Raw genomic sequence first — 15,852 nt, forward strand, 5'->3', positions numbered from 1 at the left:
ATTTAAAAGGATAAAAAGTCAACTTTCCAATTCTAGTACAAAATTCGAAAAATAGGTCGGGTCAAAATTTTAACTTCCAAGCAATGGGTATTTTTCCAATTTTATTATTTCATAAATTCTATCATGTCCAAACATTATTAAATCTCAAAAGTCCAGTAAAAAAATCTCATAATTTGGTTTCTAAATTTTTTTCTTCTTGTCAACGCAATGGTCAACACAGCATTTCAACTGATGGAGATTTTCTTTTAAGTAAATGTTGGATCTTTTAATAAAAAGTATTTTTTAAAATATTTGGTTCATATAATTATTTATTATATTTTTTAAGTAATTTTGTTAAATAATTAACTATTAAAAAAAATTCTCCGACCGCTTCCTGCTTCCCACCTTCCTGAGAGCCTTCGCTTCCCGCTTCCCGCTTCCCGCTTCCCGCTTCGCTTCCCGTTTCCCCTTCCCACTTTGGCAACCTTGGATCTATCTACAAAATAAAATTCGAACTTTTGTATGCTTTTTGGATCATGGAATGAAATTGTTACCTTTTAAAAAAATGAAATTCAAACTTTTTATTCAAAATCAAGGTCTAATTACAAAATGGTGGGAAAGTGGTTATTTATAGTCAATTACATTGTAAAAAGACACTAATACCCCTAGTTAAAGCAAATTACTAAAATGCTACTAACACTAGCAAAATAACCAAAATGCCACTACTAAAGGGAAATGACATAAAAGGGCACAAGAAAGAACTAAAATGACCATGCTACCCAACTAACACAAATGAACAAATGATGAAAATGGTCCTACACTAATGGAGCAATGTCAGATGCCGATGGGATAAGGGATGCTCCTGTATCACCCACCATATCCATGTTCATTCCAACTGGTAGCTTCACCTCTCATGCAGTGGTGATATTTGTGACATTATTTATTTTTGAATGGTAGCCAAATATTATATTAAAATAAGGACTGAGATGGTCGAAGTACAAAAGAATTTACAAAAGCCACAACAAGCACAAGGTTCACAAGAATACAAATTTACAAAAAAGGCCAAGACTTCTTTAGAGACTCCTCTTGCTAACTTATCCGGCATTGAGTTTGCGGGTCGACGAACATGATGCAACACTGTGAGAAGAGCCAATCCTATCAAGCATCTCGTCAAAGAAACTATCAAACCTCCACGGGTGCTTTTGCGAACCATTTAGCCATCAGATGACATTTAAAGAATCACCTTCTATCACTACTTTGTCCATTAAGTTTCGATCCAATAACTTTAATCCTTGATGAACTGTATGGACTTCTGGTTCTATGGCATCCGCTTCTCCAGCAGGCCCAGCAAAGGCCCAAATCACCTCCCCAATATCATTCTTAAGGACACCTCCAAGTAGTGGTAGAAGGTGACACAATTTATAACTGACCATTGTGCAATTAAACTAACAGAATGTTTACTGTTAAGAGTTAGATATATGTTAAGAGTTATAAGAGTTAGATAGTATATGTTATTATATTAAAGTTTGGGTGTACTTCTTTAATCTTAAAGTGGGCTTATTTCATGTTATTAGGCTAAGGCTCATCTAAGATGGACCTAATGGGTTTAGTTGTAAATAGATAAGGGCATGCATATCGTTGACATATTTCTCAATACGACCGAAACCCACTATCTCGATACTTGTTTGTCATGGTGGCGGAGGCTTTTAATCTTCTAGTGAAAAGAGTGGAAGAAAGTAAGATAGTGGGTGGTTTTGAAGCAAGTAGGATGTCACCTATAATTTCGAGTCTACAATTTGTAGATTATATTCTCATCTTCTAAAACGACAAGGTAGAAGAACTCCAAAACCTAAGAAAAGTATTTAGGTGGTTTGATTTAGTATCAGGTTTAAAAATCAACTTTGGAAATAGTATGTTAGTGGGAATTATTGTGGAAAAAGAATAAATGGATAAGATGCCACCCTCATGGGATGTGGGAAAGAAAGGTTACCCGTGACATATCTTGGACTCCCATTGGCGTGGGATACCAGCACCATCTCTTTGGGACATAGTCATTGAGAAATTGGAGAGAAAGTTAGCCTCTTGGAAAAAAAATTCTATATAATTTTTTTTTTTGAGGCAGTAAGAGAATATATTAAGAACCGAGCTGGTTCGAACAAGCTACATAAAGAAAAACAAAATACAATATCAAGGAGGTAAATAATCAAACTGTTCCAAGCTTGGGCGAAAGACACCACTCCTAGCGAGAGAGTCAGCCTCTGAATTAGCTGACCGTCTCACGTGCCTAAAGGATAAAGCCGAAAGAAGATTTAAATCATTGAGTTCATCGAAAAGAGATAGAAACCGCCAAGGAGGAGAGACTTCCCCTCATTGCTAATAGACAGCCATCCTTCCCATAGAGCATACGAAGAGACGAAATGGAACAAAGGAAGGCTTCGGGCCCAGGAGATAACCGCAGAGATGATAGATATAAATACCGAAGAAGAGGATTTCGCGACGCCCTCAAACACTCGTGAGTTGCGTTCCTTCCAGATGAACCACCAAGCAGCCACCAAGCACAGTTTCCACAGCAGCTTACCCTTTCTTTTCCAGGGGCACCATTCCCAACTAGTAATGAAGTCAGAAATAGAGAAGGGAAGAGCCCAAGATACTCCAAAACGAGAGAAAACAGAACCCCAGATATCTCGAGCAAACTGGCAGTGAATCAATAGATGATTTATGGATTCACCCGCCGAGTAGCATAAAGGGCAGTGGTTGACCAAGATCATTCCTCTTGACCTCAGGAAATCGATTGTCTGGATACGTCCGCGACAGACAGACCACGCAAAGAAGGATATCCTTGGGGGGGAAGGAAACCGCCAGATCGATGCAAAAGGAGCCTCTACTTCACTGCGCACCAGCTGACGGTAAAACGATTGAACAGAGAAGACACCAGATGAGCATCCATGCCAAATACAGACAGACCACGCAAAGACGGTCTTGAAATTGGAAACCTCAAATTGAGAATGTTGAATGAGTGGTGTAACGAGAGTACGAGATTAGGGGTATCCTTGTCTTCTCACATGTAACCCTAAACTCTTCAGTATATATACGTATTATGAGAGGGAAAGAATACAGTCTCTCTTTTCTCGCTTGCCTCTCTTTTCATCTCCTTTCATCTTCTTCCATGGATGCTCAACACCATTAACATGGTATCAAAGTAGAGGTCCTTGTTTCAAAACTCCTTGATATTAAAAATCCACTTGTAATGGACAACCCAAAAAGAGGGGTGATGCAGATATTAGGATTTATTTCTGTATTATTTAATTTCTAGTATTTTTTTCATGTTATTAGTTTCTAGGATTTTATTTTCTATGTTATTTAGAATTAGGAAAGTTAATTATTTTCCATGGAATTTTATTTCCACCCCATTGCCTATATATAGGCCTAATTGTATTAAGAATTTTAACTTTGATGATTAATTGAATTGATTGAGAGCTTCTCCCCCAGATTTCTTTCTTCCTCTCTTCTTGTACTTCTCTTCTATTCTTCCCTCTCTTCTTCTACTTCTCTTCTTCTATTCGTCCCTCTCTTCTCCTCTTCCCCTATCCTTCTTCTACTTCTCAGTCTACGTATGATTGTCAAAAGAGGTTCGCGTCTTTATGATTCTGCATGGATGATTTCTTCTGTATTACTACGCTCCCATTCCATATCACTTTCCCTCAATTCTTCTCTGCTACTTCTATTCTTCTCTTCTTCTTCTCTTTTCTCCCCCTTCTTCTATTTTCCTTCCCGATCCTACATCAAGGGGCCACATGTGCCATGTGTAGGCCAACCCTAAAAAAAGAGGGGCCACACGGGATGGGGAGTGATAAACTATAAAAGATTAAATAACACCATCTCCAACAGCTTAAGCTTTTTGGAGTAATTGGTTCCTTGAAATGGTATCAGAGCATGTCAAACAACCAATTAAATAAAGTATAGAAGATTGTTTGACATGGTATCGGGTCAACCCTAAGCATATTGAGGTGGATTGTCATTTTATTCATCAAAAGATACGGAGTGGAGAAATATGTACGGTCTTTACTAGATCAGGAGATCAGTTAGCTGATGTGTTCACTAAATATTTTGGAAAGGCAAAGCTGTCTGACATTTGTAACAAGATGGGGTTGTATGATATATAAACTCCAGCTTGAGGGGGAGTGTTGAATGAGTGGTGCAATTAGAGTACCCGATTAGGAGTATTCTTGTCTTCTCACATGTAACCCTAAACTCTTGATTATATTTGCATACTATGAGAGGGAGAGAATACAATCTCTCTTTTCTCTCTTGGCTCTCTTTTCTTCTCCTTTCTTCTTCTTCCATGGATGCTAAACACCATTAACAGGGAAAAAAAACACACTCATGGGGTGACATGGCTATGGAGGTATGGTGAAGAAAAAGCTGCGTTATGGCACAAAGTAATTGGAAAAAATTGGGAAGGGAAGGAGGGATTGGGAGTATAGGTAGCATTCAAAAAAAGAAAGAAAGATGGGAGTATAAGAAACCACCCATTAGGAAAAGGTTAAGGTTCATGGCAGTCCATTTATATATTATGCCCTTGGTATGAGTGTAGAGTTAGGTTTGTGGTGGGAAGCGGGGAGGGAGCTTGTTTTGGGAGGATTTATGGTTGGAGATTCAACTTTATGCCATACACTTCCGGATTTATAACTATTAGCAAACCATAGAGGGGTGAGATTTTGTGATTATTTTTAGAGGAGAGATGGGATAATTGTTTGAGAAATAGGTCTTACGAGGAATCTAAAGCAAAGTGAGAGCGATAGTTTGGTGCGCCTCAAGTATTCTTGACAAGATGTACATGTCATCTCAAACGTGATAAGAGGATTTGGTCCCCGGACACTAAAGGTGTCTTTTCCGTCCATTCTTTTGTTCAAAGTATTTTGGGTGCAGGTGTTAAATATTACTTCTAGCAAAAGTTTAGCACGCGGAGTGGATAAAACTATATTTTTGGCTCAGAAGGAAAACCGAGATGAGCCAAAGTGGTGGTGTTTTCTGAGACCACCGCGGCAGCATTGGAGATATTTTCTGATTCAAATGAAGCTGAGGCACGCGCTCTTCTTTGTGTACTTTGGCTTTTTTGCATCAACAATGCTGGGAAATCTTTTGATTGAAGGGTGATCCCTCCAATGTCATTTCATGGGTACAAAGGATTTCTTTTGGATCTTGGAGATTAAGCCAGTATAATCATGGAGATTCTAGATTTGTATGGTAGGACAAACCTTAATCGTTGGGGATGAAGTCCTGCCTTAGATTGTTCAGTATCTTAAGTAAGAGGGTCATGCTTGGATAAGTGCACCATTGGGAAAAACCTCTATTGTGGTTGGATGTGACTAATGTTTCTGATCTTTATGCTCTTGGAATATTGCTGGGACTGCTTGTCCCTGGCTTCTCTATTGTATTGCATTTCTAGCAATTGAAAGAAATCTCTCGTTGTTACCACTCACGAAAAAAGGTCTGTCATGCATAAATTAGTTGACACATTCTCTTCTTTTTTTGAAATGGCAGGATAATTTCCTTAAGAAAGGAGCGGGCCAAGATGGACCGCTACCAAAATTACAAGAAACAAAACAACCAATTACAAGATAACTCTCAAGGAGGAAGAATGTCCAGCCACTCCAACTCCAACCGACTAACCCCACCCCTAGCCAAAGAGTCTGCCTCCCCTTTTGCAGATCTCCTCACATGGTTGAAAACTATAGAAGAGCCCGCTATTAAATCATCTATTTCATCAAAAATAGAAGATAATCTCCAAGGAGGCAACACCAACCCCCTCAACCATCGAATCCCCCTCCACAATAGTGCTATCCATGCTATCTCTATCAAGCTTTTTAATTTCGTGATATACCGCCTTCACCTCGGCCTCCGAGGCATCACATACTCTGAGAGGGCCGGAATAAAGCCCATACAACATCGCTACAAGCGTCTTGACACAATCCACCAAACCCGGCCGGGCCCGGGTTCCCAAAACTTGACCCATCAAAGTTAATTTTAAACATCCCATTAGGCGGGGCCTCCCATCTCTGAACGATCCGACGCTGAACGTCCCTACTAAAGCAAATTTCCTTCCAACCCTCCCATAAGTCAAAGGCCGAGACGAAGCGGAAAGCCGGAAGACTTCTTGCCTATGAAATAGATAGAGCAATAATTTTCATATATAGCCGATACAGAGATTTTGCAACCCCCTCAAAGACTCGAGAGTTTCTCTCTTTCCAAATCACCCACCATGTTGCAAGTAGACAAATATTACATAAGACTTTGCTTTTCTTCTTCCACGGTACAAAGTCCCAATGAAGCATCAGCTCCAGAATAGAAAATGGAAAAATCCAACTAATGCCAAATCTCAGAAATATAAAACTCCATATCTGACGAGAGGAGCAATGCATGAAAAGATGACTCACAGATTCACCATCATCCAAGCATAGGGGGCAATGGTCAATAAGCATCATACCACGCTTCCGAAGGAAGTTAATCGTTTGAATCCGATCGCGACAAACTGCCCACCCGAAGATACCAACTCTAGGCGGGCAATGAAATTTTCATACCTTGGCTGAGATAGAGGATACACCACAAGGCAACAAGCTGAAATAGAAAGATTTGACAGAGAAAATACCAGAAGATTCCGCAGTCCATACTCTTTTATCCAAACCAATCCTCTTAATATAGCAGTCGTCTAAAAGCTTAAGAAATTGAAAACCCACTCTAACTCCCGATCAAAGAAATTCCTTCTAAACTTAGGGGACCAAACTAAACTATCCCCAATTCGGTTGAAACAATCCTAAACGAAACTCTCTTTCTCAACAGCTACATTATATAAGTCCGGGAATAAATGCATAAGAGGCTCATCTCCGCACCACACATCACTCCAAAATTTAATCTGATCCCCCAAATAAACTCTAAACCTTGCACTCATGTTAAACGCATGTGACATTTTCAATATGTCACGCCAAATGGTCAAACCTTTAAACTTGAATTGGTTATCAGATTCCCACTTCCCCGGTTTGCACCCATATTTACCTCCAATCACCCTAACCCACATCTGAGATTGTTCCTCCCCAAATCTCCATAACCATTTTCCCAACAAGGCATGATTAAATTCTTTCACTCTCCTAATACCCAAACAACCTTTCTTTGTAGGAAGGCACACTTTCTGCCAGCTCACCAAAGGAATGCCCTTCTTCTTATCATTGCCTGAATTTGTTCAATACGCAATACTACATTGACCGGGCATTTGAACAACGGCAAAAAATATATGGGAATATTGGCCAACACTGCCTTAACCAACACAAGTCTACCACCTCTAGAAACAAGATTCCTTTTCCACGACTCCAACCTCCTTTCAATTCTCTCTACCACAGGTTCCCACAAAGATTTACTTGGTCTCCCAACCCCCAAAGGAAGACCCAGATATGTGGAAGGCAATTTATCTAGCTGACAACCCAGAGTTTTAGCCAGATCAAGCGCCTCGTCTTGCGGCATATAATCTGGATTTGTGAAAATTGAATCTCTGCCCAGTAATCAGCTCATAACATCTAAGGGGAGATTTCAAATTCAACACTTGGTTCATCTCTGGTTCGCAAAAAAAAAAAGAGTATCATCTGCTAATTGAAGATGAGACACCTCTACCTGCTCTCTTCCAATCTTAAAACCATTGAATAAACCCATCCCACTCCCTTTAGTCATCAATCTACTAAGAGTCTCAGCCACGATGACAAAAAGAAATGTGGATAAGGGATCTCCTTGCCTAAGACCTTGAGAAGACTTAAAGAATCCTTTAGAGGACCCATTTATCAGAATAGAGAACCAAGCCGACGAGACACATCCCCTCATCCATTCTCTTCACCTACTTCCAAACCCCATTCTTCCAAGCCAATAATCGAAACAATCCCATTCCACCCTATGATAAGCCTTCTCCATATCCAATTTGCACATTATGCCTCCCACGCCATTTCTAAGGTATGAATCAATGGCCTCATTTGTAACTAGTGAGCAGTCTAAAATCTGCCTTTTAGCAACAAAAGCACTCTGGCAATCCGAAATAATAGATGGAAGTACCATCTTTAGTCGATCCGCTAACACCTTTGCCAACACTTTGTATAAACATCCCACCAGGCTTATTGGTCGATAATCAGATATTTTAGAGGCACTAGTAATCTTTGAGATCAGGGTAATGAAAGTAGCCCCAGTGCCTTTGTCCAATACCAATCCATTATAGAACTCATCGAAAAATTTCAGAGTATCCCTCTTTACATACGACCAAAAGGATTGAAAGAAAGCTAGACAAAAACCATCAGGTCCAGGGGCCTTATCCTTAGTAATTGATAAAACTCATTTTTCAATCTTCTCCTCCTCGAAGGGTTTTTCCAATGCAATCCTCTGGGCCACACTCAGCTCACTAAAAACCAAATCCTTCGGATATGGTCTAGTGATACCATCAGATGAATACAAGGAAGTATAAAAATCCAAGATTACTCTAGTAACCTCATCCTTCCCTGACACTCGAATTCCATTTTCTACCAAAGGCTCAATCCAATTTCTCCATCTTCGGGCACTGGCCATTGCATGAAAATATGCCGTATTTCCCCTCCTTTAACCATCTCACTCTCGACTTCTGTCTCAACATAATCTCCTCATGTAGCAGCAATCCTTTATGTTCTTCTTTAACTCTACCTAATTCCTCCCTTGAGATTACGTTCCCTCATCCTGATTCTTCCAACAATGATAGATCTCCAATTCTATTTTCCATCCATACTTTTTTACTCAAATCAGCTAGCCTCGTTTCAGCTACCCATTCCTCTAGCTTTTTCTTTACATGCCTAAGCTTCCGTCCTATAACCACATCCGCTGGTCCCTCAAACCTATGCTCTTCCCACCATCCCCCCAATCTTTCCTCAAAGTGAGGGATTTGAAGCCACGAAATCTCAAACCTAAAAGGAGGAGGACCTCAGGACTCCAAACTTGGATCCAAGAGAAGAGGGCAATGATCAGATGCCGAATGAACGAGAACCTTTTGGAAAACCTCATAAACCAAATTCATCCAACCGGGACAAATAAGGAACCGATCAATCCTACTATGACTTTCTCCTCTGCTCGAAGTAAAACTAGCTCCGACAATGGGAGGTCAATTAGATCATGCTTTGAGTGGCCATTCTTATAGAATAATATATTAAGCTCAATTTGTAGTGGCCGGAGATGAGATAAATCTCATTAAAAAAAGCATCTACTTAGTCTTGCTTACTGTAAAATTACAACCTTTATGTGAAAGACATCACTAGTTAGGGGCATCTCTCTTTTGTATGAGAAACATGGATGCCGATCACTTCTTTTGTTCCAAAAAATAATAACCCACTGTCCAAGGCATGGTTTATCTGAAAATTTTATTTGGACTTGAATGATTGTTTATGATATTTTTTATTTGCTTTTTTCAGACATATAATTGCCAGTAAAATTCTTTGAAGCCCCACTAATTGATGAATTTCTGTTGGCTGTAGGATGGCATTCCCAGGCGAGGGGCTTCCCCCAGAACTTATCCAGGATATGTTCCACACTACCAAATGGATGACTCAAGAAGGCCTAGGCCTTAGCCTTTCTAGGAAGATTCTAAAGCTGATGAATGGAGAAGTTCAATACGTCAGGGAGTCTGAGAGGTGTTATTTTCTTATCAGCATCGAACTTCCCACTGCTCGACGGGGCTCAAATAGTGTGAACTAGGTAATCTTCACTCACCCTGGATGACCTAACTCTATCTCATACCCACCTATATTCCTTTCACCACCTTTCTTTAGTTAGCGCTTTACACGCAGGTGTTCGAGTACTTGATATCTTGCCTAGCCAGCTGATTTTCATCCAATACTTATGAATCCAAAATTCCATGCCCTGATAATTCCTACTCGGGTTCTTGGCACCCACTTGAACCAAAAGCCTACTTAGTATAATAAATTTTGTTCCGAGGTTCTCTACTCCACGCGATGCAAGTATACTTTTGTGGAGCCCATTCGGCTTCTGGGCTAAAGGCATTGGTGGGGTGCTGGTAGGGATGATGCTGGCTTCAACCTCCACTGTAATCACATTTGTATCTAATACTTAATTTGTATGATTTGTGTCTTCTGAGATCGTGAAATGTCACTGGAAGTGTTGCGTCTTTGGGGATCCTTTCTGGCAGTCCTTTTAGCTTATGCACAACAGTGTTATTGTTTTTTTTTTTCCTCCCTTCATATATAGGGGTTTGCTATATAGGGATTTGCTAGGCAATTTCATAGAAATCCATTTCGCGGCTGACTTTTGCATGTTAGAACAGCCACACATGCTCACTTTTCAACAGATTTTGCCTTATTCATTTAATTCATATGAGTTGGCTGTTCTCTCATGCAAAAAGCCAGCCGCGAAATGGCTTTCTGTGAAATTGCCTACCAAATCCTATATATATCCGCACGGCCATTTTGTGTTAACGGGATGAACTCACCTTGTTTTACATGTTTTAACCATCTGCTGAGAGTTTTTTGGGAATTGTAATAGCCTTTGACAGCTGGTTAAAGCATGTAAAACAAGGCGAATTCTTCCCATTATCAAAACATTGTCGCGCGGATATCATTCCCCTTATGCATATATGATATATGTAACATTTTCTAGCTGCCTATGTATATATGTAACATTTTCTAGCTGCAAGTCTTCTGTGATCTCACCTATAGTTTAGCTGAATCTGTTAACTATTTTTTATGATCTTTTACTCTTTATTGAGGTTTTGATTGTGACTAGCTTTACAAACTCTAGCAACTCTAAAGTATTCATTTTATAATCACCTCATGTTGGGGAGATCACTTTCTATGAAAGCCAGGCCTGGAAGGGTGGGCCCCAGGCACAATCCACACCTAACCCACCCAAGAGAGGTGAATAGTATATTTTATTATAGGGCCCATATTATATCATCTATTATAATATATCTTGCATTAAAAATACATCAAGTAGTTGATTGGTTGCATGAAGGGTGGCATCATACAAAGATGGTCAGAGGGCTGTCATTGGCTGAGTGGTGGGACCCACTGAAATGGTGAGATGCTTTTCTCATGTGTTGTAGGGTCATCACTTGAAAATGGTTTGGCCCCACCATGTGAGACTGTGAAAGCCAGTGACCTCAGAGTTAAACAAATCTCATCTGTATAAGCTTTGTTTTAGTTTTTACTTCTCAAAATATCAGTTACTAAAGTATAAAACAAGTCACCTTTTTCTATCATCATTCATCTTCAAATTGTTAGAATACAAAATTAGCCTATAATAAAATTGTTGCAATTCTCAGCTTATGAAAACATATTGGCAGAATGAAGCTAGTTAGAGAAGTGTAAAACAAGATGAGTCGTCCCATTATCAAAACATGGTCGTGAAGAAATCAGTCCCCTTATAATAATTATTTAACCATCTAAAATATTTTGAGTATGGATTTTTTAAGAATACCAGGGAGTACTTATTTTACACAGTTTAGCTACCACATTTTTCATAAAATTCATATTTAAGAGTGGTGAAGTTAACATGAAATTCAATTAAAAATGTCATCCACTCCCTCCCCTATGATCCCATTCGTCTGACTAAAACTTATTCCTCTCTCCCTCTCTCTAGTTTTGGGGAGAGAGAAATTAAATAATAATAAATAATAGGGAAATGGTATCAGTACCACCATGTTTTGATATTTCCACAAAGCATGTTGTCTTTTAGTATTTAAAGAGCAGTCAAAAGGTTATTACAGTTCCCAAAAAGCTTCTCACATGCTAATTAAAAAGAAAAAAAAAATCTGGGACCGTGCAACCATGGTTTTAAATTTCGACCGAAATCCGAAATTTCATATTTCGGTGAGGACCGAAACCGAAACGTATCGAAAGCAAAATTCCCGAAATTTACCAAATTTCGTTCCAAATCTCGGAAATTTCGTTCGAAATTCGTCGAAATTGGTAAAAAAATTATAGTTTTTTATTCCGTTAAAGATTTTCAAACGAAATTACCGAAATTTCGGGCTAAATCTCGGTAATTTCGGTCAAAATTTCGTCACAAAATCACGGCGTTTCGTGCGCTAGTACCAAATTTTGGGATTTCGGCTGAAATTTCGGTTTCGGATAAGTCCGAAATTTACAACCATGCGTGCAACCATGTTTGATATCATTTCCCCAAATAAAATACCTTCACTTTATTAATATATTTCTAATGAGAAATGATATTTCCATCCCTTAAATTAGTCTTAGCCATTAACCATGTTCTTGTTGTCCTTTTTGGTTCTATAACTGGCTTGATGATATTGTCTCTTCCTCTCTACTCTCACAGTATCTCTGCCTCGCCCCGCTCAATAACTAGACAAAGAATGTTTCTTAGCCAAATAATACAAATAAAATTTTTGAAAATTACAAGATTTTATTCAAAATAGAGTAGAATTGTATCCTTGTAAAATATAACAATCTCCCAAATAATGTACAACTTATTTTAGGAATTTTTTGTTGTTGCTATATTCAATTAGAAACTTCAATTCGATTTAAAAGCAAATTTTAATCAAATTTAATTTTGAAGGGACGGTTGGATCTAGCGTAAACTTTTATAGAAGAAAAAAATCTATAGGAAAAAAAAATTCCAGGGTCCAACTGGATTGAAAAGTTTCTTCAAAATTTTGAAAATCTCCAAGTTTGGTAAAAAAAATTCTATGGGAAATCAGTTAGCCACTGGAAGACTCATTTCTTAGGAAAAGCTTTCCCAAGAAAATGTTCACCTTATATCCATACCTAGTCTTGAGTGGATAACAATGAGGGGGAATGCTGATAACTTTCTGACTATTGTTTTGCACATGAAAACCATGTTGTCATTGGGGGCCAAACATGCTTCCTACAGTTTAGTTGGGGACTTTGGATGATGCTTTCTACATGCAAAACCAACATTCCTCACTATTATCGTTCTTGATTGGTAGGCATTTTTCCCCTTTTTCTAGAAAAGAAAAGAGAAAAGGGGAAATGGTATTGCCATCCTAAAAGAGAAAAGGGGAAATGGTATGTGAATCTTAGTACTTGATTTTCCCAAAACATACAAACACACGAATAAGAGGGCTCCAAATTGTTCTCCCCCACAAGGAAAAAAACAACCAACTTTTTTAAGGAATATATTTCCTTAGGGCCTGTTTGTTTTGGATTTTGAGAATCGATTTGAGTCTAAAACTGATTACCCGACCAAACGGAACCCAAGGGAAAACATAAAGGCCTGTTTGGTTGTACATTTTGGAGGACTTTACTAGTAAAGTTGGGTCAAGTGCTATTTTTGGTTGGAAAACGGAGCCAAAACCCAGAAGCCTACTTGCCCACTATTCTACCCGTTGGCCCCAGTATGCCGAGATGGTAGCCTTTCCTACTTAAAAACCCCGTAAAAATGTAGTTTTTTGGTAGTAGAGTTATAAACTCTCTCTCTCTCTCTCTCTCTCTACTCTACTCTACTCGTCAAGGAGACTACTAATGTGCCCGCCGACAAAATAACCCACCATGGGGTTTACTATTACTCTACTAGAAGACTACTACCCCACTACTCTACCAATTGACTATTTACCCACTACTCTAGCAGAACATAGTGAAGAAAGGGGGAATGGTATTGCCATCCTAAAAGTTAGGCACTCCCAGCCATATAAATTTGTCTTATAAATAAGAAAAGTAAAAGGATAAAATCTCTATTTATAGAGGCAATAGCAACCCAAAAGAAGATACAATAATGTTTAATTGTCTATGACGGATGGCACCAAGCCCACTTTCCTCACAAGAGAAGAAAAAGACATGAGACTTTGAACATTTGGGGAGATTTTTTGGATTATTTTTTTTCGGGATCAGAGGCGGAAAAGGAAAAGGAAAAGGAAAAGAAAAAGAAGAGAAAGTGACTGAAACAAAAAGCCAAAAGCTGGAAAATGGGATTCCCTCTCAAGTAAAGTGTAAATCCATCTAACCACTTGCGTGATCAATTTGAAGTTTGATATTCCATTGTTTTCCCCATTTTTGTCGTGGGTTTTGAAATCTGAACAAGACTGCAAAAATGATATTTGTTTGATCATATGAGGTGGAGAATGAGAATCCCAAAAGTTACAAAACCATTACAAAGTCTGGGTTACAAAGACAATCTAATGGATGATGGGTATTTCAGGAATAGAAGTTGCATGTATATGGTTGCATCTGAATCCAAACTTAAATGGACACGATTTAGACACATTAGTAAAATAATTGCTTATTAGTCCCTGAGAAAAGCATATTAGCTTAACAGTCTTACTTTTAGAAAATATTTGCTAAAAAGTCCCTAAAACTCACAAACTTCAATTTTCTCCGTTAAAAATTTTTAAATGGCAAATTTACCCCACAACCCATTTAATCAGTTTTAGAGTTTTTTGATTTCCCTTCCTATATTTTTGAAAAAAAACTAAGAAATAAGCAACAATATTATCTCTTCCAATATTCTCGTCAAAAAACCTTCAACAAAAAAATCATTTTAGAAATTAAATAAATTGAAAATCCCTCTATAATAAATTAAATATGGTCGGTTTGAGTTATCTTTTCTTCATAGATAAATAAAGTAAGAATTTTTTGGAATATTTTTCGTTTTTAACTTTTCTAAGAAATTCCTATCTTGGTTGGATCGCAAGAAAATATTTCTGACGGAAAATTCTATGGAATTTTTTTTCATTGGGGAATTATATCTGATTAATTTAGAGGGATAACATCATAAACCGAAGGTCCCTAACTAAAGAATTGAATAGGGTTGGTTCACCTTATCTTTTTTTTTTATGTGTAAGAAATAAGAAATTTTAGATTTTCCTTTCCGAACTTTTATTTTGGGAATAAGAACTAGGATTTGGCTTCTAATCTTAGGAGAAGAAGAAGGGAGAATGTCAAAGGGAAAGTTAATTTTGGAAGAGATAATATTGTTGCTTATTTCCTAGTTTTTTTTCGTTTTGGTGAGTTGCCCCGTGACAGATACTCTAATGGATGATCAGATTTAAAAAGAATCATGAGCAAGGCACAATAAGTAGGATATGGTGCAACTCGCATCAGGTCGGGTTCGGGTTGAGGCCTTGGGCAACCCGACCCGGGTGAAACCGACATTTTTAATCATTTTTTTATTTACTAGTGTGTTCGGCAAGGCTTCTCTTCTTAGGCGAATAACCAAGGAAGAAACGGATTGATGAGATCTCAGAAGCGACTCTGAGTCACTCCGCAGAATCCCATCTTTTTATGGTGTAAAAGGCACAAAAGCGACGAGATTTAGAAACATGCTCATGGTGGGTCTGTGAGCTGAACAAGATTTTGGGGATATCCCAATTTTCTCTCATTCTTGCGCCTGAAAAATAGGCGGGAACAAATTTTATAATTGTTGCCGGACGCTCCCTAAGCTTAAAAACTCGGGTTGAACTCTTGTCAGGTTGGGTTTGGGTTGGAAAAAGGGTTCCTCGGGACAGGTTGGGTTGAACCTATTTGGGTTTGAACTCGGGTCAGGTCGGGTTGGCCTCGACCCGACCTAAACCGACCCGAGTTGCACCCTATCCACATAAGGGGTGCAACTGGGTTGCACCCCTAATTTCAATGGATCCTTCGGATTAGAAGTGGATCCGTTGACACCCGGTAAGATGGATAAAAAACAAGGGTAGAATAGGAAGTATAATAAAGGTTGAGTTTAAGACAACTAACTTTTCCCAAAAAAGAATGTGACACTTTATCGGAAAGGTAAGGCTTCTGAAGTCCAGACAACAACTTACCTCTACAAACATGAGATTTTATATGGTGGTATTGTTGTAAGGCCTCACACCATATAATTTGTCTCCTACAAACATATTAAATTCTGGAT

General features: G+C 38.6%; 1 protein-coding gene across 2 annotated transcripts in view; it reads left to right on the forward strand.

Moving 5' to 3' along the window:
* The window catches only part of LOC143852590 (phytochrome B-like), a 31,661-nt gene extending 21,471 nt beyond the window's left edge, over window positions 1-10,190 (forward strand). For both annotated transcript variants that reach the window (XM_077362158.1, XM_077362080.1), the window contains one exon: window positions 9,507-10,190. In XM_077362158.1, the coding sequence (XP_077218273.1) occupies window positions 9,507-9,726 (220 nt within the window). In that variant the 3' untranslated portion in view covers window positions 9,727-10,190. The remainder of the gene's footprint in view (window positions 1-9,506) is intronic.
* Window positions 10,191-15,852: the final 5,662 nt, after the last annotated feature.

This window comes from Tasmannia lanceolata, unplaced genomic scaffold (assembly GCF_043159265.1).
Source record: "Tasmannia lanceolata isolate RefF3 unplaced genomic scaffold, GAP_Taslan_0.1 ptg000002l, whole genome shotgun sequence".
NCBI lineage: Eukaryota > Viridiplantae > Streptophyta > Magnoliopsida > Canellales > Winteraceae > Tasmannia > Tasmannia lanceolata.